The sequence below is a fragment of the Jaculus jaculus genome, chromosome 2 (assembly GCF_020740685.1).
Source record: "Jaculus jaculus isolate mJacJac1 chromosome 2, mJacJac1.mat.Y.cur, whole genome shotgun sequence".
Lineage (NCBI taxonomy): Eukaryota > Metazoa > Chordata > Mammalia > Rodentia > Dipodidae > Jaculus > Jaculus jaculus.
This window is the reverse complement of record NC_059103.1, coordinates 48,326,090-48,354,001: the sequence shown is the minus strand read 5'-3', so window position 1 is coordinate 48,354,001 and position 27,912 is coordinate 48,326,090. Positions and strand designations below refer to the sequence as shown.

The window sequence follows — 27,912 nt, the reverse complement described above, 5'->3', positions numbered from 1 at the left end:
GGCTTCCAGCCTCTGCAAACGAACTCCAGATGCGTGCGCCCCCTTGTGCATCTGGCTAACATGGGACCTGGGGAACCGAGCCTCGAACCGGGGTCCTTAGGCTTCACAGGCAAGCGCTTAACCGCTAAGCCATCTCTCCAGCCCTACAATACATTTCTTAAATGTTTGCATGCTCTGGTAAAGGCCTCTTGTCTTCCAATGTAGGTGGTTTCTAATGGCTAGTTATTGGAAAATACCAGCATTTTACAACATAAACTCAACACACTAGTTATGACAAAAGCCATTTTATTTTTTCCTACATAAATTTCAAAATAAAATACTTTAATGGAACACATTTAGTACCATCATGTCACTCTGAATGTGAGCAATGCTCTCGGTCATTTTGTGCATAGGCAGCCAGGTCAAAGCCCAGTCAGCACACGTGTCTTCATGGCCCTTCAACAGTTTTGCATGTACAAAATTTTCCGTTGCTTTGCTTAGCAAATAGCAACGTAACTGAAAGTTTCTATGTTTCCTATATGATGCCCAAAAGTCATCTTCTATTTATTAGTATAGTTAGAAAAATAAATACCTTAAAAATGTCATAGTATGAGTTCGTGGTGGTATCACATATCTCTTTTAAACAGATGATTTTAAACCTTTGCATAACAACTTCCTGGTTTCATCTGGAAGACCTAAAGCTTGAAATTTAGTTAATCATTAAGTCAATGTACATATCAGTTATTTAATTGTTTTACCTGCTTTGGGAGTGTTCACTGGATGTCTTTCAAATATTAATGAATATGTTACAGTATTTACAAGCATTCTTACATACTCTGACAGAAAGCAAAGCCACTGAAGGGAAACCGATTTCCCTATAGGGTGACCTTATGGCCTATGGGACAAGAGAACTGTGCTCACGCCTGGAGGGAGTTGGGAGGAGGGACAACCATCCAGATGTGCACACATGCTCAAGATGCATCAGATGTCCACTGAAGCCAGCCACACAGCACAGTTGCTATTGGACTGGGAGTACCAGGCAGATGGCAGGACATCAGGTCAGAGAGGGGCATTGCGCAGGGAGATCAGTGTGCACGGAGGAACAGGAAGCTCTGACTGAAGGTGGCTTATGCTAGGGACTTAAAGAGCAAGCTACACAAGCTCCTAGTGGATTAACCTCTGGAAAACAGCAAACAGTGCGAGTGTCAAAGCAAGGTAAAGAAGGGCTAACGTATAAACCTAACCCCAAAACAATGTTACTTTTATTTCTACCATTTTCACCTTGCCAAGTCCCTTTTCTTTTTTTCATTTTCTTTTGGTTTTTCAAGACAGGGTCTCACTCTAACCCAGACTGACCTGGTATTCACTATGTAGTCTCAGGGTGGCCTTGAACTCATGGTGATCCTCCTACCTCTGCCTCCTGAGTGCTAGGATTAAAGGTGTACGCCACCACACCTACGCCTGGCTGTGCCTTTTCTTAACATCACTTTCTACAAATCCCCCCCACCCCCAGGCAGGGTCCCAGGCTGATCTAGAACTCACTCTGTAGCCCCAGAGTGGCGCCAAACTAATACTGATCTTACCTCAGCCTCCCAAATGCTGGGATTAAACAGTTTGCCTGGCCAAAGTGTTTCATTGGACACACCATTCTTTAAAACACCAGATAATACTGTTGAAAGATTTATATATCCTGTGATAAGTGGTCATAAAGCCCAAGCCATCATGTCTAACACCATAAAGCTGAAGAAGTGAGGTAAAAGAAACAGGGTTAGTAGATCATTGGTCTGTGAACATTCTCATTTTCAGGACTGTCTTATGTTGGAAGTCAAACAGTGATTAGTCACTATTTTAGGAAGCACATTACCCTAGGCGCTTACCAATCTATTTCTCCTCCCTCATTCCCTTCTTTCATGGCCATTTTAGAAGCTCATGCCTGGAACCATCAGGGCGAGTAGGACCTACTTAATTGTACAGTGTTTGCCAAGTTCAGATATTCTCAAGAAAAGTTTTATCAATGAGATTCACCCAATGAAAAATTTAAAGGTCTTATTTAAAAATAACTGAAAAAAAAAAAAAAAACCCAGACTGAAACACAGGGTCTTACAAGGGTTTTCTGGTGGCCCACTTGACATGCAATACAGATGAACTATTAACATGCACTATTTCAGTCAATTGGTAAAGTTTATTTCATAAGTAATTTAAAGCCATGTACAATGTAAATTCCAATGCATTAAAACTACTACTGGAATGGTTCTGAGGTATCACTGTTAGTGTGGAAATGTCACTATATTTTTATGTGGAATGAAATGCGACTCTCATGCCTTTTATTACATGGAGCTGTCAGTGCTGACTACAAGGGCATTATATAGCTTTTAGAAAATAATCTTGCACATGTGTTAACTGACTTGTCAACACTGACAGTGATTTGATTGGTTGATTATTTATAAGCTCATCAAAATAAGGGTAGCCTTGGGATGGAGCTCAAGAGCTGAGGAATTTGAGGTGCATGCTACTACCTGCCGACCTCCCTTTCACCAGAAACCCAACCTATGATTCAACTCACTTCCAAGGGAAACTAGTGCAAAAGGTATCCAAGGTAACCTGTCAGCAGGTTAATTTTCTTGTAATGTTTAAAGAGTTAGATATTTTTTCTTTTAAAATTCATTTATAAAAATAAATTTCAGTTTGAGACTTAGGTACCAAATTGTGGCTTAATTTAGTCATGATGGTTGCGCTATAAAGTTGTGAAAAATGTAGCTGAAAATGTGTGCATTCTGGCTCATTTGATGCTGGCACCCTCTGCTATCACAACCCATCACAGTTAACCAAAAAATAAACTTAGCTGCCTAATGAAACCTTAAGACTGTCTTTGTCCTCAAACTCCCACAAAATTTTAAGTCTTAGACATCCATCACAGAACTTTCTGTAACCATAATACATTCATGATAGAGGATGAAAGGCCTGTAACCAGCTTAGGAGATACTGATTCATGGTGTCTGGGCAGACCCAGAAGCTCAGAGGAAGTGGCCACCCATGCACTGTGCGGCTTACCCAAGTGCTTTGCACTAGAACGCGGTCAGAAGCCCCTTATGCAATTTGTATCTCAGAGCAACAATAATTTGAGACGCAAGTGGAGAGGATCAGCAAGTCCTTTTACTTTTTGTGCTGTGAGAAGACAGCTAGCCTGGCCCACCTCAGGGAGCCGGCGTGTGGCAGGGCACTGGCCACTATGTACAGGAGAGAGGAATACTGTCATGTGGAATGCCAATATGACTTACTGCTTGGAATTGTGCTAATATCAACCTCTCTGTCAGCCTGACTTCCCACACAAGAAGCTTTCTGCCTTAGCCAGGAAATATTTGAGGATTGAGAGCCTGAACTAAGAGAGCTTCCAACTCCCTATCTACACACCCCAAAACAACTTTGAGATTGTTGTCCTTTCTGGGTGCAAATGAGCAACAGGTGGACCTGTCACAATCACATGACATCAATCACTATGAACACAGCATTCAGTTGGTGCTACAAGGTGATGTAGCAAAAGTCTGACCTACTGTGAACTGAAACCTAGTAAGTGAAACTACAGGAAGGATCTCGAGATGGTCCCACAGCGCTGCTGGAGGAAGGTCGCCTCTGGACACAGAGGCTCAGATCTCATTGATAGTCCTTTCAGAAGGGCAGTACTCAGAGGGGCCTGGTGAGGACATGTAGAAAGATTGTGTCTTCCTTTTCAATCGAGCTCTTTTGTTGGCCAACACCAGGCTGCGCCGGCTTGAGTTGATGATTTCCGAAATGAACTTTTTGCAGTCTACACACACCTCCATCGTGCTCCAGTCCTCCATGAACTCTTTGGGAAACTGGAGTTCTTCATCTGACTTGTCCACTGACTTAGACTTGGAGGAAAACCTGGGGACAAAACTCAAAGCACTCAGGATTCTTGTAGTACTCCTGATATTAATTAATCAGGTTAAAAGACCCTAAAAATTGAGTTGGAGAGATGGCTCAGTGGTTAAGGAACTTGCCTTCAGAGTCTAAGGACCTGAGTTTGATTCCCCAGGACCCACATAAAGCCAGAAACTGGTATGTGCATCTGGAGCTCGTTTGCAAAGTGGCTGGAGGCCCTGGTACACTCATTCTCTTTGTCTCTCTTCTATATTTCTCTGCTTGCAAATAAATAAATAAATTTATTTTTTAAAAGACCCTAAAATTGTTGCCAAAGCATTGCAGAATGGGTGCATGAGCTCATCGTGTCGTGTTCTTCCAGGAAGTATGCTTCATTGGAGACAATGTTCAAAACACTTTTTAGGAAGGGAAAGTGAGGGAGGACGGGCAAATGGCTGAGTGCCTGCTGCGCAAGCACGAGGCCCGAGACCACCAGAGCCACACTCCCCAACACCTGCGTTCATACACTTCTATGACCCTCGTCCTCTGGGGACAGAAACTGGAGAACTACTGGAGAACTGCTGGAGCTGGCTGACTGAAAAAAAAAAAAAAAAAGAAAGAAAGAAAGAAAGAAAGAAAAAAAAGAAAGAAAAGGAAAGGAAAACCAGCAAAAATGGCAGCTTTGGGTTGAGTGAGAACTTCCACCAACGAAACAGTCAGGTGGGTGAAAAGAGGACACCTGAGTTTCCTCGGGCCTCTGCAAGTGTGTGCAAGAGTGAATCCATCTGTACACACATGTGCCTATGTTACACACATACCAAAAAAGAAAAAAAGAACATGTTTTATTAAGAAATAACACAGTAGCAGTGGCTGGGCTAGAATAAGACCCTACCCCAAAATAAAACAAAATAAAAAACAAAAAAGCCCACCCTTCAAAAAGCACATACAGCAACAAGAGCATTAACAAAAGCTCAAAAAGAAATGTCGAGGGGCTGGGAAGACGGCTCAGTGGTTAAAGACGCTCACTTGCAAAGCCTGTGGTCTGGGTTCAATCCGCAAACAATCTATGTAAGCCACATGAACAAAGTGGTGCAAGAGTATGCTGTTTATAGTGGCAGGAGGTCCTGGCACCCCGAGCCACTCCCACATACAAGCAACAAACAAAATGGGCAGTTTGTTTGTTCTTTTTTCTAAGGCAAGCCCAACAGACTGGCCTTTTTTTTTTTTTTTTTTTTAATGTGATAGAGTGGGAGTTAGAATGTGAGAGAGCAAGCGAGCGAGCGAGACAATTGGCATACTAGGGCCTCTAGCCACTGCAATTGAACTCCAGACACATGTGCCACGTAGTGCACATGTGCAACCTTGCACACTTGCATCACCTTGCATCTGGCTTACATGGGACCTGGAGAGTCCATCATGGGTCCTTAGGCTTTGCAGGCAAGTGCCTTAACTGCTAAGCCATCTCTCCAGCTCTGCTTTGTTTTTTTTTTTAATTTTTTTTTTGTTATTTTTATTTATTTATTTGAGAGCGACAGACAGAGAAAGAGGCAGATAGAGAGAGGGAGAAAGGGAATGAGCATGCCAGGGCCTCCAGCCACTGCAAACGAACTCCAGATGCATGCGCTCCCTTGTGCATCTGGCTAACGTGGGTCCTGGGGAGTCGAGCCTCGAACCGGGGTCCTTAGGCTTCACAGGCAAGCGCTTAACCGCTAAGCCATCTCTCCAGCCCATCTGTTTGTTTTTTTGAGACAGGATCTCATGGAGCCCAGGCTGGCCCTGACCTTGCTGTGTAGCTAAAGATGGCCCTCCTGCCTTTACTTCCCCATTGATGGGTCTGTGTTTTATAATAAAGCAAGCACATTTAATGGCCAAGCCATCATCCCAGCCCTCAAAAAGTCCATTCTAAAGATGACTTTCAGGGTTGCAGAGATGGGTTACAGGGTAAAGGTGCTTGTCTGCAAAGCCTGCTGGCTGAAGTTAAACTTCCTAGTACTCATGTGAAGATGGATGTAAAAGCAGATGCAAAGTGGTGCATGTCTGGTGTTTGTTTGCAACAGCAAGACACTCTGACAATGGCCCCCTCCAACGTATGCAAATAAGTTTTAAAAAATGACTTTTAGCTGGGCACAGTATCACAGGCACTCAGGAGCAGAGGTAGGAGGTTTCCTATGCGTTCTAGGCCAGCAAGTTCCAGGTCATCCTGGGCTATATACCATGAGAACCTACATCAAGAAGACAAAACAAGCCGGGCGTGGTGGAGCACGCCTTTAATCCCAGCACTCGGGAGGCAGAGGTAGGAGGATCGCTGTGAGTTCGAGGCCACCCTGAGACTACATAGTGAATTCCAGGTCAGCCTGGGCTAGAGTGAGACCCTACCTCGAAAAACCAAAAAAAAAAACAAGACAAAACAAAACAAACAAAAACACCTCTCCAAGCCGGGTGTGGTGGCATACACCTGCAATCCCAGCACTCAGGAGGCAGAGGTAACAGAACTGCCATGAGTTTGAGGATACTCTGAGACTACATAGTGAATTTCAGGTCAGCCTGGGCTATAGCGAGACCCTACCTCTGGGGGAAAAAAAAGAATAAAAAGAAAAACCAAAAGAAAAATAAAGTAACTAGTAACAAGCCAGGGGATGGGGAGATGGCTCAGAAGATGAAAGTGTTTGCAAGGACTGATGTCTTGGGTTCAATTCCCCAGTACCCACTCACATACAGCCAGGTGCACAAAGTGGTGCATCTGGAATTTGTTTGCAGGGGCAAGAGGTCCTGGTGCATTCATACACACACACACTTTCTCTCTCTCTCAAATAAATAAATTACAATATTAAACAAGATACAAGTCATTATCCTCCCACCCTTAGTACCTTAGAGGAAGGAAATCTTAAAGAGATTCGTGCAAATCTAGAACTGCTTAAAAACAGCCAAATTCCCTGAGTTAAACTGTAGCCTTAGTCCTAGCCCTAACCCTCCCCGCAAGTCCTGAAAACAGAAGTGTGATTTTTCTTTCTTTAAAAAGGATGCTCTGAAGACCCAGGGCACTCACTCACCTGGCAATGCTCCTAAGTGGCCGATGGTGACTAGTGGAGGGCTTTTCAGATCTTGTACTTTCCCCTCTTTGCAAGGCAGAAGGTCCCAGTGAAAAGATAGGTAGAGTAGAATATGGCTTGGATGGCAGCCGCATCTGTTATCCCAAATAAAAGCAAGGATGAGCTCCAGGTCCAGCAGAGGGAGAGGCAGTAAATGGGCTCAATTTAAGGACACTGGGGTCACAGCTTACCTTTTTGCAACACTGTGAGCACACGGGCCTGTACACAAAATCAGAAGCGTTACTTGGTGGGACAATGTTAGAGCAGCCAGCATCACAAGGTTGTATTTACAACAAACCACAAACACTCTGTCCTTCCTTTAGAATGTAACAACTGATACAGCTGTGGGTTATCGAAGAGACAACTTGCAAAGCTTAACTCCTATTCTATCACTTCTAAAAAAGGATCAGCCAGGCATGGTGGCTCATTCCCGTAACCCCTGCACCCAACAAGTTAAGAGAGGACTACTGCTGGGAGTTCAAGGCCAGTGTGGGCTACCTAGTGAATTTTGCAGTGTGAGATGCTGTCTTTAAAAAGAAGAAAGAAAGAAAGAAAGAAAGAAAGAAAGAAAGAAAGAAAGAAAGAAAGAAAGAAAGAAAGAAAGAAAGAAAGAAAGCAAGCCAGCCAGAGGCTGGAGAGATGGCTCAGAAGTTAAGGCACTTGCCTACAAAGCCTGACAACCCAGCTTCAATTCCCCAGTGCCCACGTGAAACCACACGCACATATATCTGGAGTTTGTTTGCAGTGGCAGGAGGTTCTAGTATGCCCACCCCTGCCAGCCTTCTGCTTACAAATAAATAAATAAAAACATCTGGAAAAACAAAAAAACCAGGCATGGTGGGGGTGCCTGCCTTTAACCCCAGCACTCAGGTTGAAGTAGGAGGATGGCCTTGAGTGCAAGGCCAGTTATAGAGTGGGTTCCAGGTCAGCCTGGGCTACAGTGAGACTGCCTTGGGAGGGAGGGGATGACAAGTAAAAAGGGCCAACTTTCACTTGGAACTTTCTCATTAGTCTATCTAGAGAACACATAGTAACCATAACTATCTTTTTTTCTGCTTGAACATGACATACTAGAATTATTTTGCTTGTATAAAAGAAATAAGCCAGGTGTTGCAATACCCACATATAATTCCAGCACTTGGGAAGTAGAGGCAGGAGAATCGTGAGTTCTAAGTCATGCAAGGCTATGTAGTGAGTTTGAGGCCAGCCTGGGATATGAGAGACTATCTCAAAACAATGCAGAGAGGGCTGGAGAGATGGCTTAGAAGTTGACATCTGCCAGCAAAGCCTAATAACTCATGTTCAAACCTCCAGGTCCCACTTAAGCCACACGCACAGTGACCCAAGCACACAATGTTGCACACGTGCACAAGGGGGAGCATGCAAGTGGAGTTCATTTGCAGCAGCTGAAGCCCTGGGGTGCCCAACCATTCTCTCTCTCTCAAAATAAATTTTTAAAATGCAGATAAACATTTTCCAAGCTCAATAATTATTTGACCCATTATCAAAGAAACTAATATTCCTAACTGGCAAGGGAAGGTACAAAGTAATACCACAGAATGGGTCACTTCTAATTCCAGTCCTGAATAGAAAAATGATGGGTAAAACAGAGGCAGCTGGCTTGTATTTCATCTGTTACAAACACCTTACCTCTTACAGAACTGACAGGTGTAGGACCAGGTGAAGAAGGAAAACCTCCGTGTTCGGCAACAGAAGCAGAGCTAAAAATACAAAGTTAAAAGGAGAAAAGATGGGGGCCAGAAGCTGCCCTCCTGACCCCTGTGGCCTGGCATACTTCATGGGCATCTAGGGGATTGTTCAGGGAGTTTTGTAGACAGAAGAGTAGGAGAATCAGAAACCTGTCTCCATGCTGGGCTCTGATACTTAATCTGGCTCTATGTCTAATGATAACTCACCTTCAAAAGCAGTAAAAGGGCTGCAGAGATGGCTCGGCGGTTATAGGTGCTGGCTTGCAAAGTCTGAAGGCCTAAGTCCCATTCCCCAGTACCCACGTAAAGTCAGATGCACAAAGCGGAACATATGTCCAGAGTTACTCTGCAGTGAAAGGAGGCCCTCGTGTGCCCATGCTCACTCACTCACCCACTCTCTCTCTTAAATAAATAATATTTTTTAAAAAGAAAGAAAAGGAGTCTGAGTAAATTTTATAGTGTTGGGGCTGGGGAGATAGCTCAGTGGTTAAAGGCATTTGCTGGCAAAGCCTGCTGGCCTGGGTTTGATTCCCCAGTACCCACATAAAGCCAGATGCTCAAAGTAACTCAAACATGTGGAGTTCATTTGCAGTGGCAAGAGGCCTTGGCACACTCGTTTTCTCTTCTCTCTCTCTCCCCCTTACAGATAAATAAACAAAAATTATTTATTAGAGAGAGAGGCAGATAGAGAATGGTTGTGCCAGAGCCTCCAGCCACTGAAAACAAACTCCAGACACATGTGCCACCTTGTGCATCTGGCTTATGTGGGCACTGGGGAATTGAACTTGGGTCCTTAGGCTTCACAGGCAAGCACCTTAACCACTGAGCCATCTCTCAGCCCAACAAAAATATTTTTAGCTGGGCATGGAGGCACACACCTTTATTTCAGCACTGGGGAGGTCAAGGTAGGGGGATCGCTGTGAGTTTGAAGCCACCCTGAGACTACACAGTGAATTCCAAGTCAGCCTAGGCTAGAGCAAGACCCTACCTTGAAAAACCAAAACCAAACAAACAAAATCTTTTTTTTTTTTTCCAATAAATAAAAGCCTGGGATGGTGCAATGGCTCAGTAGTCAAAAAACAAAACAAAACAAAAAAAAAAACAAGTAATAAAAAGTCACAGCACTCAAGCAGCTCAGTGTCATAGGACCAGTCTTAAAGAAAGTAACTCCTGCTTCTCCATTCTTTTTTTTTTGTTTTGTTTTGTTTTTTTGTTTTGCTGAGTTGGAATTCCCTATGTATTCTCAGGGTGGCCTTGAACTCACAGTGAGTCCCAGAGTGCTAAGATTAAAGGCATGAGCCACCACACCCGGCTCTATTTTCTTTTTTTAAAATTATTTATTTTATTTGTTTGAAAGACAGCGAGCGAGAGAGAAAATCAGGCAGATATAGAGAAAATGGGTAGAGTTCAGCTGCTACAAATGAATTCTAGACACAGGTTCCACCTTGTGCATTTGGCTTACGTGGGTCCTAGAGAACTGAACCTGAGTCCTTTGGCTTTGCAGGCAAGTGCCTTAACCATTAAGCCATCTCTCCATCCCAGTTCTGTTTTCTTTTCTTTTTTTCTTTTTCAAGGTAGGGTCTCACTAGCTCAGGCTGACCTGGAATTCACTATGTAGTCTGAGGGCGGGCTCCAATTCTCCTTTCTTTACAGCTGGCTAAGCTCTAGCTCAATGGGAGAGTGCATGCCCAGCAAGCACAAGGCTCTGGGTTTGGTCCTGACAGCAGGGCTGTGGGCAGTAAATGACTTCAAATGTCTATCAGGCTCTACGAAACCATGCTGTTGCTGTTCTTATTATCACTTTAAAATTTATTTATCTGCATAAGTGCAGGTGTGGGTGGGCACAACAGGGCCTCTTGCTGCTGCAAAGAAATGCCAAATGCTTGTGCCACTTTATATATCTAGATTGGGAGCTGAACCAGGGCCATCAGGCTTTGCAAGCAAATACCTTTAACCACTGAGCAATCTTCTCAGCTCCAACATGATTATATTTAATGATGGTTCAAAAACCTTCCACTGATTTTGACTTCCAAGGGAGAATCCCCATTTATTTTTTAAAAAATATATTTAAAAAATTTTATTTTTATTTACTTTTTTGAGAGTGACAGAGAAAAGAGGCAGAGAAAGAGAGAGAGAAAGAGAAAGAGAGAGAGAGAGAAAATGGGCACACCAGGGTCTCTAGCCACTGCAAATGAACTCCAGATGCATGTGCCACCTTGTGCATCTGGCTTATGTTGGTCCTGGGGAATCAAGCCTTGAACTGGTGTCCTTAGGCTTCACAGGCAAGCGCTTAACTGCTAAACCACCTCTCTAGCCCTTAAAAAATATTTTTTTAATTTATTTGAGGGAGAGAACCAGATAGTGAGTGAGTGAGAGTGCCAAGGCCTCTAGCCATTGGAAATGAACTCCAGACACATTTGCTACTTTGTGCATCTGGCTTACGTTGGTATTAGGGCATTGAACCTGGGTCCTTAGGCTTTGCTGGCAAGTGCCTTAACAACAAAGCCATTTCCCCAGCTGCTCTTGTGAGGAAGAACAGGGACATCCTAGAGCATAGATATCTCACCTTCTAAGAGCCCCTAAAATCCTACATGCCACTGTGCTATCAGAAAGTCCTCCTAAAAGCCAGGCATGGTAGCACATGCCTTTAATCCCAGCACTCAGAAGGCAGAGGTAGGAGGATCACCATGAGTTCGAGGCCACCCTGAGACTACATAGTGAATTCCAGGTCAGCCTGGGGTAGAGTGAAACCCTACCTTGAAAAACCAAAAAAGAAAAAAGAGAAAAAAAAAAAAAAAGCCCTCTTAAGAGAGCATGCCTGGGCCTGGTCATCTTTGCATGGTTCTCACCAATCCATTTTAGACATCTACCTTTCCTTTCTTCAGAGCCGTGTAGACATCTTTATACTGTTGGTACTTTTCCAGCTCTGCCTTCACCAGGACCTGGCGGATGTGCATAACTTCCTCCACAGTGAGAGCGAGGCATTCCACTGGGTAGCAGAATTCCTCCTGAAATTCAAAATGCCACATGAATAAGAAACTCCCACCTCTGCGCTGGAACTGCAGAGTTCCCCTTCCGATCAGAAGTCTGGTTAGTAGCTTCAGAGAAGAAGAGAGGGCTCCCATGATCACTGGGATGGAGCTGGCACCCTCTGGGGACCACATCTCTTCCAAGGCACTGAGACTACAGATAGAGAAAACAGGACCGCATGGAATGTTACTGACTACTAAAGTTTCCAATAAATAAAAGTTTGTTCAAGTAATTTGCCTCCAGCAACTCTGTTCCATAAGCAGAGTTATGCATCTATGCTTGAAATCTTGAAAAAAAAATTGTTATTCAAAACCAATTTCCTGTCACAGACAAGATTGGCATGGACATTAGTGTTATGCTCTATATTCTAAAAGAACTTTGGTCCTGTTTTCAAAATTGGTTTGTGGTACCCAGAAGAGCCCAAAGAAAGCAGTTAGTACTTCACAATGAATAAGCATTACTTGGTGAGCAGTTACATCAGCACATTTTCAAAACAAAACAAACAAACAAACAATAACAAAACAAAACAAAAAACCCCAGGCTCTGAGTAGAACTGGAACAGGAAACATGGGAGGAGGTCACATCCAAAAGGCCATCTCTCCAGGCTGCCCCAGCTCTTTGATTTCTGTCACTGCTCAGAGCTGCTGAATGGGCAGTCAGCACAGGAAAGGCATGGGCACAGAGCCTTTCACAACACATATTTATGTTGGCTTCTTATGTTAATGATTGGCTTACAAACGGCTATGAGAGATGCTGATGTAACTGATCCACTGAATAAGAAAAAGCCTTAAACCATCCGCTCTCCATCCGGTGCTCTTGATTGGTGGATCTAAGAGAAAGACAGACCAGCCCTGTGCGGGCCTGCCAGGCTGCAAGGGGCCATTGTGGTGCAGTGACACTGAAACTGAGCGTTCTCAGCACACACATTATAATTCCCCCCACACACCACGGCCTCGCTCCCAGGCATTCTGGAACCAGACAAGCCAAGTGAGAAAGCACATGACCATGAATACAACCAGTTTATGGTGTTAACATTCAGTTCTGTCTTTCAATCAGAGAGAAACAAAAATATGTCTAGGCTGCAAACTTGGCAAACATTAGCATTTTCTTAAAGAAGTAGTTTGATCATCTACTGCTTCTTACTAAGCATCAATACAAAATTGCCACCCTTTACACTAAACACTTAAGATGCTTTGGGAAAAAAAATCCTGTAATTTAATGCTTTTATATTTATATTTATTTTTATTTTTCTGTGTTTGTGAGAGCAGCTGGGTGTGTGCCACGGTGGATACGTGGAGGTCAGAGGATAAGCCAGAGAGTCAGTTCTCGCCTTTCATCTGGTTAGAGGCAGGGTCTCTTGTTCAACCCTGGGAACTCCAGACTGGCTGGTCTGTAAGCTTCTGGGAGACATTGCCTTGCTGGGATTCTAGGCACACACTGTACTGTTTGACTTTACACGGGTTCTGAGATCTGAACTCAGGGCAACATGCTTATGCAGCAAGTGCTTTACCCAGAGTCATCTGCCCAGCCCCTGAAATTGATTTTTTTTTTGAGGCAGGGTCTCATTCTAGCTCAGGCTGGCCTGGAACTTACAGCAATCCTCCTACCTCTGCCTCTCGAGTGCTGGGATTAAAGATGTGTGCCACCACCCCAGCTCCCTGAAATTGAATTTTTAAGATGAGGAGCTTGTTAGTCTTTTCAGTACAGCATTTGCTCAGGAAGATTACATCATTTGTTCTAAGATGTCCAAAATACATATTTTTAAAAAAAATCTAATCATTACACACAGATCTCTCTTTCTACAGGAACAGCTTTAAAGCATGACACGATTATGTGGCACATTCAGTGTTTACTCTACCTTGTTTCCCCTAACTACAGAGAGTGGCATCAAGAAGGCGCTACCTTTCTGAAGACTAGAATATCCAAATGAGGCATTAAAATAAGCAGTTCTGGCTGATGTTTTTTTCTTAGTTTTACAGTGCCAAGTTCATAAGGTCTACACTTCAGATACCTTGGTCACTAAGCATTTTTATTTCCACACAATAATAAAGCTGGCAGATGGGTCTCCCTCTCTACAGTGTTAAGTCACAAACTGGCTCACCTAGCCAAAGACACCTTTGATTTCTTGCTCTGAACCATTTGCAAATCCAGCAGTTACTTCATAGGATGTCATAAGAAACCATGGATTTTTGTTTTCTCATTCTTTTTTGAAAAAAATTTTCAAGCAGATTACTTTTTAGTAACATAATTTCCATCAAGTCAAATGCTAATGTTTTAATCTGGAGCTTCCCAAGGACAACAAGACTTTAATGCAACATGAAATAAAATGGTAAATAGTTACTAAAATAGTTTTATATTTTTCTAATTGACAAAAATATTAATTCATCATGTCCAAGGCCAAACTGAACAGTAACAGATGTTGCTGAGTTACTGCTACAGACTAAAGGGTGCCCCAGGTTCTGGGGCGAGGAGCACCCTGCCCACCAGGACTCTGTGCCTTTCCTGTAGTGGGCTCAGCACATTTATAGGCTGGAATGAACAAGTTGGGCTTTTCTGGCTTGACTTCACTGCCCCTGTTGCTCTGTATTCCAGAGTGACTCTACAACGGAGGAGCAGGAAGCTGACCTTGCACGGGCTTCAAGGAAGGGGACAACATGTGATGGGCAGGCATGTCTTGAGAGCTTACGTGTATACATGTCACTTTACTCTGGCTATATTTTAACTAGACAAAAACAGTCAGGAAAAAAAAAATGTAAAAACCAGTCAGAATGAGGCGGCACAGAGGTTAGTGAGCAGCTTGAGTAACACTGTTATTGAGCCTCAGACACAGGGACAGGTGCGTTTTATATAATGGTCTTGACTTGAAAAAGCTACACACCAGCCAAAGGGAGGAGATTTAAGTCAAATATAACTATTAAGCTTAATTATTCCTCTTATCAAATTCACTTTTAAACTCAAAGTGAATTCTTTGCCAAACATAGTGTGTGGACTTTACATAGCCATCTGTTTGGAGTGTTGATCATAAAATGTATGGCATGAGTGACAGGAATTAAGAGCCACTCATTTTCCTGAGACAGGTCTAAGTTGGGGGAGGGGACCTCATGAGACACAGCTGACAAATAGAGGAAGGAATGTGCTGCATCGTGTTTCCATCTGGAGCCTCCTTTCTGTAGCAGGACAGCATGGAGTTAGTGACAAGACCCAGCTGCAGCCCTTCCATCTGTCTCGAGCCAGGCCCTGCTGCTACCTAGCACCTGCCGTGGGAACTGCAGGGGATGGGGGTTCACAAGAGATTTTGATGTGATTCTTAAAAAATGATAAAGTTCAGGCCGGGCATGGTGGTGCACGCCTTTAATCCCAGCACTTGGGAGGCAGAGGTAGGAGGACTGACATGAGTTCGAGGTCACCCTAAGAGTACATAGTGAATTCCAGGTCAGCTAGAGAGTGAAACCCATCCTCAAACAAACAAACAAACAAACAAAAATGGTAACGTTCAAATAATAGTAACAAATAATTACTCTGTGAGAAACTTCTCGAAAGAGTAAAATAAAATGACTTAATTTCTTTCTATCGAGAAGTAGCACTCTGACCAGGTTTGACAGGTGCTGGGAACAGGCAAGTTACATGAGCCCCAGAGGAGCCCAAGCCTGGGTGTTCTCTACAGAGTGGTGGGGAGGCTGGAGGGAAATGGCAGGGATGTACTTGTAGCTCTGTAGGCACAGGTGGGCAGTTTATCATGGCTATCTGGATGGCAGAAGGCTGCTCTGCCAGCTGGGTGGATGATGGTGGAGGAGGGGGCACTCCCTGCTGACTGAGAGTCACTCCTAGGGACACAGGCACACTAAGCTGATGCTGCATTGTGAGTTTGTTGTCCTTTCAGTTATTTCCCTCTCCAGGGAGATCACAGCATAATCTACGAGCATCCCACACAAGAGTGGAATCAACGATCAGAAGCGAGGTACCCATCAGAGCTGTTAATTCTTGCAGAGAACAGTAGCTGAGGAATCACTGTCAGAAAGAGAGAGAGAGAGAGAGAGAGAGAGAGAGAGAGAAGGGAATTCCCAGAACCAGCAGAAAGAGGCCAACCTTTGAGGGTTTCCACCTGCTGGTAAAAGCTCTCTCACACAGATAATACATAGCCCCTGCTACCCCAAACATGGCTGCTTCAAAAGGATGAGAGCTGAGCAGAGAAGCTGTTTGTATGGTAGAGAAAAGTGGTCGGAAAGGCGTCCTTGGCCACACACTGGTTATCCTAGGAACCTGAACAACGGAAGGAAAAAGAAAACAGCAGGCAAAAGAAAAGGAGAAAATGCTGAACAAGTGACCTACAAATAGCAATTACAGACTGTGTAAGAAAAACAAAACCAACCACCACCACGAGGATGGCAATTTTCCATGCTGAGGTCTGTATGCATTTGTGTAAACCAGAATTCAACTATGAGTCATGTCCACAGGTCACACAGTAAAGACATTCACAGCTGTTCTAACTTGGTGGTTTATGAACACTCTGAGTCTCTGCATGGAGTTCAGCTGAGAAGCAGGACAGAGTGCCCACCATGGCATGAAGACTGGTAAGACTTCCACCTGGAAGGGCAATCAATCCTAGTCATTTGACCAAATAATAAGAAAAAAGTATGTCGTGAACATTTTAAAGGAAGAGATGGAGACAAATTATCAATAGCAAAAAACATCCTGTGATTTTCAATTAAAGGGTTATAAACTATGCTTTTAAAAATCATACTTGGTAATATGATGGAGAATGGAATTTCAGAGGAGAAAGTGTGGCGGGGGAAGGGAGGGAATTAACATGGGATTTTTTTTATAATCATGGAAAATGCTAATAAAAATTAAAAAAAAAACATACTTGGGGGCTGAAGAGATGGCATAGCAGTTAAGGCACATGCCTGTGAAGCCTAAGGACCCAGGTTTGATTCTCCAGGTCCTATGTAAGCCAGATGCACAAGGTGGCACAAGCGCCTGGAGTTCGTTGGCAGTGGCTGGAAGCCCTGGCACGCCCACTCTCTCTCTCTCTCTCTCTCTCTCCTTCTCAAATAAAAGAGATAAATAAAATGTTTAAAATTAAAAAAAAAATCATACTTGGGGCTGGAGGGATTGCTTAGTGGTTAAGGCACTTGCCTGCAAAGCCTAAGGACCGAGGTTCGATTCTCCAGTACCCACATAAGGCAGATGCACAAGGTGGTATATGCATCTGGAGTTCATTTGCAGTGACTAGAAGCCCTGGTGTGCCCATTCTCTGTCTGTCTGTCTCTCTTTCTCTCTCTCAAATAAATGAAAAAATAAAATATTTTTAAAAAACCAGCCAGGCATGGTGGCGCATACCTTTAATCCTAGCACTCAGGAGGCACAGATAGGAGGATCACTGAATTTGAGGCCACCCTGAGACTACACAGTGAATTCCAGGTCAGCCTGAGCTAAAGTGAGACCCTACCTCAAAAACAACAGCAACAAAATTATACTTACTGAGTGGTGGTACATACCTTTAGACCCCAGTACTTAGGAGGCTGAGGTAAGAGGACTGCTGTAAGTTCAAAGCCAGCCTGGGCTACAGAGTGAGTTCTTGGTCAACCTGGGCTAGAGGGAGACCTTGTTTCAAAAAAACCAAGAAAAAAAATAGTACTACGGAACTCAAGGATATTACTACAAAAGTATGGTTTTATACGCTTCCTAAGAGAAGCAACTAGTGAGAAATGTTACTGTGTGGATGCTCACTGGACTCAACTGGCGCCCTGGTGCATGTGTGGGAGCCAGCCCCAAGTGCGACCCCCCCCCCCAGGCCCTTTTAACTGACCATCTGTGTGGCCAGAGCTGCTCCCCCCACCCCCATCTGCTCCTGAGTTCTTTCTCAGTGATGGCAAATTACTTTTCTTTGTTCTCCTTCTTTCACCACAGAGCCACTGTGACCAACCACACATTAACAATTCAGCTTTCCCAGGAAATGGGCTGTATGGGCCATGCACATGGCTGAAGGTCCTCTGCTAATTAGATCAAACCATTTAATAGTTGATGTATAGTTCTTTAAACTTGAGGTGATCCTCCTGCTTGAGCTTCCTGAGGGCTGGGAGGGACTACCTGCACGCACCACCATACCCAACTCTTGTTTATTTTTGAGACAGGGCTTATGTATCTAGGGCTTGCCTCACATTCCCTGCTTGGCCAAGGATGGCCTTGAACACCTGATCCTCCTGCCTTAGCTTCCCAAGCACTGAGATTACAGGCGTCTGCCACTATGCCTGGTCACTTAGTCACGTTATCTGAAAGTCTCTGGGTTTTTGTTTTTTATGTTGTTTTGTCAAGGTAGGATCTTGCTCTAGCCTAGGCTGACCTGGAATTAGTCTCAGGCTGGCCTTGACTCACAGTGATTCTCCTACCTCAGCCTCTCAAGTGCTGGGATTAAAGGCATGTGCCACCATACCTAGCTCGTTGGGTTTTAAAGTTTAAGATTGTCTGGTCTGAGCTGTTTTGTTATTGATAGGCCACTGACAAGGTTATCAAAGAGCAGGTTTTCTTTCTTTCTTTTTTTTTTTTTGAGACAGAATTACTCTGTAGGCTTGTTCCATCTCATTGCCTTAAAAAACTAGCAGCTACTACAAGAACCTTGAAGTCTTTGGGAAACAGTAAAACCTTAACCAGTTCAAATAGCAGTTCTGGCCAGGTATTATGAAACAGACTAGAAAACAACATACAATGGTTATATATAGATCACAGCTCTCTGTCCCTTGTACTTCTGCTTAGAGCAAACCATGTACTACATTCACATTATAATAAAAGTTTTGATTGTTTCTTAATAATTCTGTTTTATTTTATTTTGGTTTTAGAGGTAAGGTCTCACTCTAGCCCAGGCTGACCTGGAATTCACTATGGAGTCTCAGGGTGGCCTCAAACTCATGGCGATCCTCCTACATCTCCTACAGCGGCCTCCTGAGTGCTAGGATTGAAGGCATACACTACCACACCTGGCTGCTTCTTAGTAATTTTAAATTATCATTATCTTCTAAACATGAAAAGCATTTCTTCATAATGATCCATTGAAAAGTCTTCCCCCAAAATGAGTACACAAAATTATCAGGCTAGTCAAGTATTCTCTTTCGACATTAAATAGATATAGAAAGTTCATTTTAACCTTAGTGAGTTTCTCTCTTCATTTCTAGGTCTTTTTTGATCCCCAAATCATGGGTCAGTCCTTCTGGTACTTACGAGAGAGCGGGAGCTCTGCCTGGATGGTGGGAGAAACTGCCTCACATTTGTAGGCGTCTCCTTCTCAATGGAGTGCCGTCTCTGGGGTTGCTGCCGTCTCTCTGGCTGGGGTGTTGATGAAATGGGCAAGAATTTTGGAGGCTCTGAAGATTTAACCAAATAAATGAATTCTCTTACAAAAGAAAGTCTTGGATTTTGGATTTTCTAGCAATCAACCTTTCGTTATTTGTGATAAACATTGCATTCAAAGAATAAATACTTTTGTAGAGGACAGATAGGGACTTTAAGATGGCAGCTAGCAGGGGAGTCTGATAATTACTTCAGAAGGCTCTGCGAGATAAGACTCCCACTTCATATCAAAATCCAAGTGTACCTTCTTTTTATATTCTCCCTTATAATGATAAAGTATGAAAGTTCTTCCTTCTATGTTTATTAAAATATTTGTGCCTAGTTATTTTTTGTTGTTGTTGTTTTTTGAGGTAGAGTCTCACTCTAGCCCAGGCTGATCTGGAATCCACTATGTAGTCTTAGGCTGGCCTCAAACTCACAGTGATCCTCCTACCTCTGCCTCTCAAGTGCTGGGATTAAAGGTGTGTACCACCACGCTTCACTTGCACTTAGTTTTAAATTAAGCTATACTTAACTGCAAAAAGAAAGAAAAAGAAGCTGGGCATAGTGACACACGCCTTTAATCCCAGCACTCGGGAAGCAGAGGTAGGAGGATCACTGTGAGTTCGAGGCTAGCCTAAGACAACATAGTGAATTCCGTGTCAGCCTGGGCTAGCTAGAGTGAGTCCCTACCTTAAAACAAACCAAAAAGGGGGGGGGGGGCAAGATAGATGGCTTAGCAGTTAAGGTGTTTCCCTGCAAAGCCTAAGGACCCAAGTTCAATTTCCCAGTACCCATAAAAGCCAGATGCACAAGGTAGCACATGTGTCTGGAGTTCATTTGCAGTGGCTGAAGACATGTCATACCCATTCATCTCTCTTCTCTCTCTCTCTTCCTGTCTCTCAAATAAATATATAAAATACATACAAAAACAATTAACACTGGGTGTAGTGGTGCACACCTTTAATCCCAGCACTGAAGAGGCAGAGGTAGGAGGATTGCCATGAATTGGAGGCCACCCTGAGACTACATAGTTAATTCCAAGTCAGCCTGAGTTAGAGTGAGACCCTACCTTGACAAACCAAAAATTAGCACCCTCTCAAAAAAAGAAAAAACAGTCTCAACTTTGATGTTAATAGTACTTTTGGGGAAATGAACCAGGGCGCTGGGCTGCTAGGCAGGCACTCTTCCACTGAGTGATATCCCAGCACTCAGTGTCTGAATGGCTCTGGATTCACCATTTCAAAGCCCAATGAGGCCATGAGAAATAAACTGTGCAGCTAGAGTTTTATTTAGCTCTTCCTCCTTCTCTATTTGCAAAGAAGGGCTGCTTTCAGTGCAGAGGGGGTAGGAACATGAGAGAAAATAGAATTAAATCTGTCTGTTTGGACTGTCCAAAAAGAGAAATACAAATTCCACTGTCAAGAAAACATGTAGAAAGCTGGAGAGATGGCTTAGTGTAAGTTAAGGTGTTTGCCAGCAAAGACAAAGGACCCAGGTTTGATACCCCAGTACCCACACAGAGCCAGATGTGCAAGGTGGCACATGTGTCTGGAGTTCATTTACAGTGGCTAGAGGCCCTGGTGTGCCCATTCTCTCTTTCTCTGCCTCTTTTTTCTCTCTCTCTCAAATAAACAAATAAAAATAAATTTAGCTAGGCATGGTGGTGCATGCCTTTAATCCCAGCACTTGGGAGGCAGAGGTAGGAAGATTGCCATGAGTTTGAGACCACCCTGAGACTACATAGTGAATTCCAGGTCAGCATGGGGTAAGCAGGACCCTGCCTCGTAAAACAAAACCAAACAAAAAATAAATAAATTAAAATTAAAGCATATACAGATGCTCTGCTTACTTATATTATGTATATACATGCTATGTGGGAAGTCTACTACTGAAGGCCTACCGGTGGGTACAGCCTAGGAAATGCCTGAGTGTATCTACTCCTGACAGTGAAGTGCCAGGGTTGGCCCTTTACATTCCAAATGACCATAGGGCACTGTAGAATCCCTGCTGGTTGTTCAAAAGCTTTTTCCTGACAACCTCCAAACATATATACAATATGCCATGATCACAGTCCCTCTGCTCCTATTTCCCCTCCACTGAATTCCTTCTTCTTTCTAACTAGTCCCTGGTCTATTCTGGTGTTATCATTTATTTTGCCCTTCCTTTATTGAGGGGATCCTGGTGTTTTAAGGTATGAAATCTAGCTCTTCTAACTGGGTACTCACTTTTCCTGGAACATACAGCCTCTAGTACTGGATCCTCAAGGAAGGAAGGAGACACACTGCTGCTGCTGGTTGACTTGTGCAGAGTTTCCTCCTAAAGAAAGCAAATATATAAGCTTTAGACCTGGCCTACTCAACAACCCTCTACCATTAAGAAGTTATCTTTTTTAAAAAAATATTTTTATTTTTATTTATTTATTTTAAAGAGAGAGAGAGAAAATGAATGGGCATGTCCGGGCCTCCAGCTGCTGCTGCAAACAAGTTTCAGATGCATGCACCACCTTGTACATCTGGCTACCATGGGTTCTTGAGAACTGAACCTGGGTCCTTTGGCTTTGCAGGCAAGTACCTTAACCACTAAGCAATCCCTCCAGCCCTAAACTATCTTTTTATTTATTTTTTATTTTTTTTTGGTTTTCTGAGGTAGGGTCTCACCCTAGCCCACGCTGACCTGGAATTCACTATGGAGTCTCAGGGGGGCCTTGAACTCACGGCAATCCTCCTATCTCTGCCTCCCAAGTACTGGGATTAAAGGTGTGCGCCACCACGCCCGGCCTAAGCTATCTTTTAAAAAAATTATTATTAGTATTATTTTTATGGGCTGGAGACATGGTTTAGTGGTTAAACGCTTGCCTGTGAAGCCTAAGGACCCTGGTTCGAGGCTCGATTCCCCAGGACCCATATAAGCCAGATGCACAAAGTGGCACATGCATCTGGAGTTCGTTTGCAGTGGCTCGAAGCCCTGGTGTGCCCATTCTCTCTCTTTCTTTCTGTCAAATAAATAAATAAAAATAAACAAAAAATTATTATTTATTTGCAAGGGGGGGATGGATAGAATGAGAAAGAGTGCGAGCATACCAGGGCCTCTAGCCACTGCAAACAAATTCCAGATCCATGCACCTCTTTGTGCATCTTGGCTTACATGGGCACTGGGGAATAGAACCTAGGTTGTTAGGCCTTGCAGGCAAGTGCCTTAACCACTGGGAAATCTCTTCTGCCCTAAAAGGATATCTTTCTTTCTTCTTATTATTAAGTAGAAACTTTGTATGGACACATCATGTGCTGGAATCATTGTTTCCCTTCTCCCTGTCCCCATTCCACTGAGGGTCCTCTTTAGTGGGATTGCAGTCACCATGGGGTTCTGGGTTATGAGTTGTAAGAGTAGCAGTCAGTTGTGTGTGTGCTGGGGGAGGGGAGCAGTACCTCTGGACATTCCCTCCCGCCCAGTGGCTCTTAGTCTTTCCGCCCTTTCTTCTGCAAAGTTTCCTGAGCTGTGGTAGATGTATTTCAAGTCTACTGTAGTGTTGAGCTCTCAGTGGCTCTTGAATTTCTTTCTTTTTCTTTTCTTTCTTTCTTTTTTTTTTTTTTTTTCTGAGGTAGGGTTTCTCTCTGGTACAGGCCGACCTGGAATTAACTCTGTCGTCTCAGGGTGGCCTTGAACTCATGGTGGGTGATCCTCCTACCTCTGTCTCCCAAGTGCTGGGATTAAAGGTGTGCACCACCATGCCTAGCTAGCTCCTGGATTTCTGCTTTGGTACATGTTGAGTATCCTCAGTATCTGTCTCCTTCACCCTGGAACAGGATGTCAGGTTTGTCATGGAAGAAGCACTCTTGCTCATCTTGCCAATTCCTCTGTGGTTTCCTCTGGACCCTGACTGATGTGCAAGGGTTGACTCATCTACCTGAGAGTCAGCTATCTTTTCTTGTCTTGATAGATTTTGGTTGTCCTCAGTTCTTGCTGCCTTTTGATTTTATCCCCAGAACTCTAGCATGGTTATGAGTCTGCCACCTTGACTGGAAGTCCCTAAAAGGGTATCTTAACATGAGGCACTGACTTTTATTTTTATTTTAGAGAGAGAGAGAGAACTGCCATGCCAGGGCCTCAGCCACTGAAATTGAACTCCAGATGCTTGCGCCACCTAGTGGGCATGTGTGACCTTGTGCTTACATCACTTTTGTGCATCTGGCTAATGTGGGATCTGGGAGTAGAACATGGGTTCTTAGGCTTTGCAAGCAAGTGCCTTAACTGCTAAGCCATCTCTCCAGAGGCATTGACTTTTTTTTTTTTTTTTTTTTTTGATGAGCACAGTATATACATTTAGCCAGACAGCAGCAAATGTTACACCCCTAGGGTTCATGACTATCCCTGTTATATGTTTTCAGTATCTGGATGTATTCCCTCCCATGGAGTGGGCCTCCAGTCCAATTAGAGGGCAGTTGGTTTCCACCATGACAGATGTGCCACTATTGCATTCATTGGCTCATTTGGCCTGGCTGGCCAAATATAAGGCTTGCAGTGTCCACTGTGTAGTATCTTCACTGGCGACTTCTCTCTCTCCCATTGAGCTTCATGCAGAATGGCTTCTCCCAGCTTTCTGTCAGCTGGTCTACATGGACGAAGTTTTCAGCTCAGTTCCAGCAGGATTTCTCAGTGATCTTGTAGCCCAAGTATGTGCAGTCTTCAGCAGTAGGGTCTTACCATCTCTTTCTTGTGGGAAACCAAGGGCCTCAGCAATGGCCTATAATGTTTTGGGGGCATTAGGAACCTCCCTGGCCAACAACCGTCTGGAAGGTATCCCATTCCTGGGGCATTGACTTTTAATGTTCAAGGTAGTATAAGACAAACTGGAAGGCATCAAAATTAGACAAGGGGTTGAAGAGATGGCTCAGTAGTTAAAGGTACTTGCTTGCAAAACCTGACAGCCTGGGTTTGACTCCCTGGTACACACATAAAGCCAGATGCACAAAGTATATTTTGCATCTGGAGTTCGTTTGCAATGGAAAGAGGCCTTGGCATGCCCATACTCCCACCTTCCTTATAAGTAAATTAATTAATTAAAAAAATAAAATTAATGCCGGGCATGGTGGCACATGCCTTTAATCTCAGCACTCGGGAGGCAGAGGTAGGAGTATCACCGTGAGTTCAAGGCCAGACTGAGACTACATAGTGAATTCCAGGTCAGCCTGGGCTGGCGTGAGACCCTACCTCAAAAGACAAAACAAAACAAAATAAACAAACAAAATAAAGTTAGAGCCAGGCATAGTGGTGCATACCTTTAATCCCAACACTTGGGAGGTAGAGGTAGGAGGATTGCCATGAGTTTGTGGCCACCCTGAGACTACATAGTGAGTTCCAGGTCAGCCTGGCCTAGAGTGAGGCCTTACCTCAAAAAACCAAAATAAATAAATAAATAATAAAATTAAGGCCAGAGAGATGGTTCAGCAGTTTAATGTGTTTGCCTGCAAAGCCTAAGGACCTGAGTTTGGATTCCCCAGTACCCATGTAATGCCAGATGTGCAAAGTGGTATATGTATCTGGAGTTCATTTGCAGAGACTGGAGGCCATGGCCCACCCATTCTCCCTCACAAACAAATAAACAAAATTATGAAGTACTGTGTTTATGACTTTGCCCCACTAAGGTGACAAGACAATGAGCAAGTTCCTTATCTTAGTTTTATGCTGTGTAGAAGAGGATGCATTATCCCCTTTTCCTTAGGAAGAATTGAGATAATGCATTCAAAATGCTTAACACAGGGCTGGAGAAATGGCTTAGCAGTTAAGGCGCTTGCCTGCAAAGCCAAAGAACCCAGGTTCGATTCCCTAGGACCCACGTAAGCCAGATGCACAAGGGGGAACATGTGTCTGGAGTTTGTTTGCAATGGCTGAAGGCCCTGGTGTGCTCATTCTCTCTCTCTCTCTCTCTCTCAAAGAAATTAAAAATAAATTAAATTAAAAAGTTACAATCTTATAAAAAGTGTGTAGCACATTACTTGGCACGTAACCAGTGATAAGTATTATTGCATGGGAATATGTGACACACTTATGAAAGTAAGAGACTGAGCTCCACTGGGGGCAGATGTAGCCCTGGGTTACCTGCTGCAGTATGCTTAGCACCACACCCGTCACTTACTAAGTAATGAGGAGGTATTAGTTGAATGAATAGATAAAAGTACACATTTGCAGAAATATCATGATACATTGTACCAAGTAAAGCTTGTGTTTCTACTACCCAGGAGAGAAGAGATTTTTTTTTCTTACTATATACCTAAATGAGGTATAATATTCATTTATGAAATATTTAATCTACTTTTTGGCAGGACACACACATAAACCAGAAGACAGCTAAATTCCTTCCATGGTACTTACTGTACTACCTACAGGATATTGCTGAATATTTTGAACCAACTGCTGGGATCACAGGCATGATGTGCACCACACCCAGATCATTATTGTATTTCATAAGAACATGTGATCTATAATGATTTTGTGGAGCTGGAGAGATGGCTCAACAGTTAAAAGCACTTTCTTGATATAATAACAACAAGCAGTAATTAACTCATTAATCTTCTATTTTATAAGATTATCTGATCTATAATAGTGTACATTCAAAAATAAGCAGGGGCTGGGTGAGGTTAACTTTATGATGAGGAGGACTTGAAAGATGGCATGCTGATGATGGTGGACAGGCAAGGCTCTGGTCCCCACTTCAAATTTAGTTGATGGTCACTATACTTCTATAAATCTGGAGTAAGAAAAAGTTTTTAAAAAGTATTTTATTTATTTATTCAAGAGAGAAGAGATAGAGAGAGAGAGAGAATGGGCACAGCAGGACCTCCAGCTGCTGCATACTCCAGATGCATGCACCACTGTGTGCATTTGGTTTACGTGAGTGCTGGGGAACTGAACCTCGGTCCTTTGGCTTTGCAGGCAAGTGTCTTAACCTCTAAGTCATCTCTCCATCCCAGAAAAAGTTTTGGTGCTTAAGAAAAGGTTTGGAAGATCCACCTCAACTGGGAGGGAAGGAGGAAGTGACTATGGTGTTTTGATTCTGTGGTGGTTTGATTCAGGTGTCCACCATAAACCTAGGTGTTCTGAATGCTAAGTTCCCAGCAGAAGGAGATTTGGGAACTAACGCCTCTTGGAGGGAGTGTATTGTTGGGGGTGGACTTATGGATGTCATAGCCAGTTTCCCCATGCCAGTGTTTGGCACATTTCCTGTTCCTGTTGTCCACCTTATGTTGGCCAGGGGGTGATGTAAGCTCCCTGCCATCATGGAGCTTCCCCTCAAGCCTGTAAGCCAAAATAAACCTCTTTTTCCCCCACAAGCTGCTCTTGGTTGGGTGATTTCTACCAGCAATGCGAACCTGACTGCAACAGTGACTGAGGAAAGGGGGGAATGGAGAGGAAGGAAGACTTCCCTCTATTTTTGAGCCATGACTTGGACTTGACTCACTGTGCAGCCTCAGCAGATGACTCACGAGGCGAGTCAGCAGAGCCACCAGAGGCCAGGTGTGCAGTCAGGACGGGAGGTGTGAGGAAGATGTGTGAAGGCAGGAGAACAACATACATGAGCATGTTATGGGCCAGCAAGACCCACTTACACAGAAATACACAAAGTGCCCTCCCTGTCTGCCACATGCACCTACTTCTAGACAGGTACCCCAGCCCTTCTAAGAGTGACAGGACAACAGCACTCAGAGGTGTTCGAGGGTTAGCGCAGAACCCTAGTAACATCAGGAAGACTTCCTAAGAGAAGCAAGCGAGGCACCTGCTGACACTGAAGGCATAAAGAGGACTCTGGAATGGGGACTAGTTGTAGGTATGTCTAGGCACAGAGCTGAGGAGCTACAACCCGCTCAAGAAAGCAGGAAGTAAAGCAGAAGTCCAGGGAGAACTACCGGTTTCTTTTAGGGGCTTGTCTACCGGCATTCATGTCACAGAACGAACAATCCTAAATTTGCTTGTGTGTATTTTATTTTAGTTATTTGAGGGAGGGAGAATGGGTGCAACAGGGCCTCTAGCCATTGCTAATGAACTCCAGATGCATGTGCCACCTTGTGAAGTTGGCTTATGTGGGTACTGGTGAATCAAACCTGGGTCCTTAGGCTTTGCAGACAAGCACCTTAACTGCTAAGCCATCTCTCCAGCGCTATTTTATTTATTTATTTGTTTGTTTTGTTTTGTTTTTCAAGGTAGGGTCTCACTCTAGCTCAGGCTGACCTGGAATTCACTATGTAGTCTCAGGGTGGCCTTGAACTCACAATGATCCTCCTACCTCTGCCTCCCGAATGCTGGGATTAAAGGTGTATGCCACCATGCCCAGCTACATTTTAAGTTTTATTTTTATTTATTTATTAGAGACAGAGAGGAAGAGAGAGTGAAAGAGAGAGAGAGAATGGGCATGCCAGGGCCTCTAGTTACTGCAAACAAACTCCAGACACATGCACCACCATGTGCATCTGGCTTACAGCGGACCTGGAGAATCGAACCTGAGTCCTTTGGCTTCGCAGGCCTGTGCGTTAATCATGAAGCCATCTCTCCAGCCCTCATTTATTAATTTGCAAGCATAAAGAGATAAAGAGAAGAGCGACAGAGAGAGAGAGAGAGAGAGAATAGGTGCATCAGGGCCTCCAGCTGCTGCAAATGAACTCCAGATGCATGCACCTCTTTGTGCATCTGGCATTAGATGGGTATTGAGGAATTAGATTTGGGTCATCTGGCTTTGCAGGCAAGCACCTTAACCACTACGCAATCTGTTCAGCCCCTTGCATGTATTTTAAAGGAAGGAGAATCTACAAAAATGCTTCCCTTGACTTTTCCTCCATCTCGAAACAAAAGGGATAGTTGGGGAACAGGTAGCTGCTGGGGAAAGCTTGCTCACTGGGGGCGGGGGGCTA

At 43.8% G+C, this 27,912-nt stretch overlaps 1 protein-coding gene across 5 annotated transcripts in view; it reads right to left on the bottom strand.

The window, feature by feature from the left end:
- Positions 1-268: 268 nt before the first annotated feature.
- Positions 269-27,912, bottom strand: part of Spire1 (spire type actin nucleation factor 1) — a 218,781-nt gene continuing 191,137 nt past the window's right edge. For 2 of the 5 annotated variants that reach the window (XM_045143067.1, XM_045143066.1), the window contains exons 10-17: positions 21,238-21,328; positions 18,902-19,044; positions 15,773-15,946; positions 11,527-11,664; positions 8,598-8,668; positions 7,139-7,166; positions 6,909-7,042; positions 269-3,882 (exon numbers count right to left, since the gene is read on the bottom strand). In XM_045143067.1, the coding sequence (XP_044999002.1) occupies positions 3,624-3,882; positions 6,909-7,042; positions 7,139-7,166; positions 8,598-8,668; positions 11,527-11,664; positions 15,773-15,946; positions 18,902-19,044; positions 21,238-21,328 (1,038 nt within the window). In that variant the 3' untranslated portion in view covers positions 269-3,623. The remainder of the gene's footprint in view (positions 3,883-6,908; positions 7,043-7,138; positions 7,167-8,597; positions 8,669-11,526; positions 11,665-15,772; positions 15,947-18,901; positions 19,045-21,237; positions 21,329-27,912) is intronic. The other 3 variants (XM_045143068.1, XM_045143070.1, XM_045143069.1) reach the window with 2 other exon arrangements.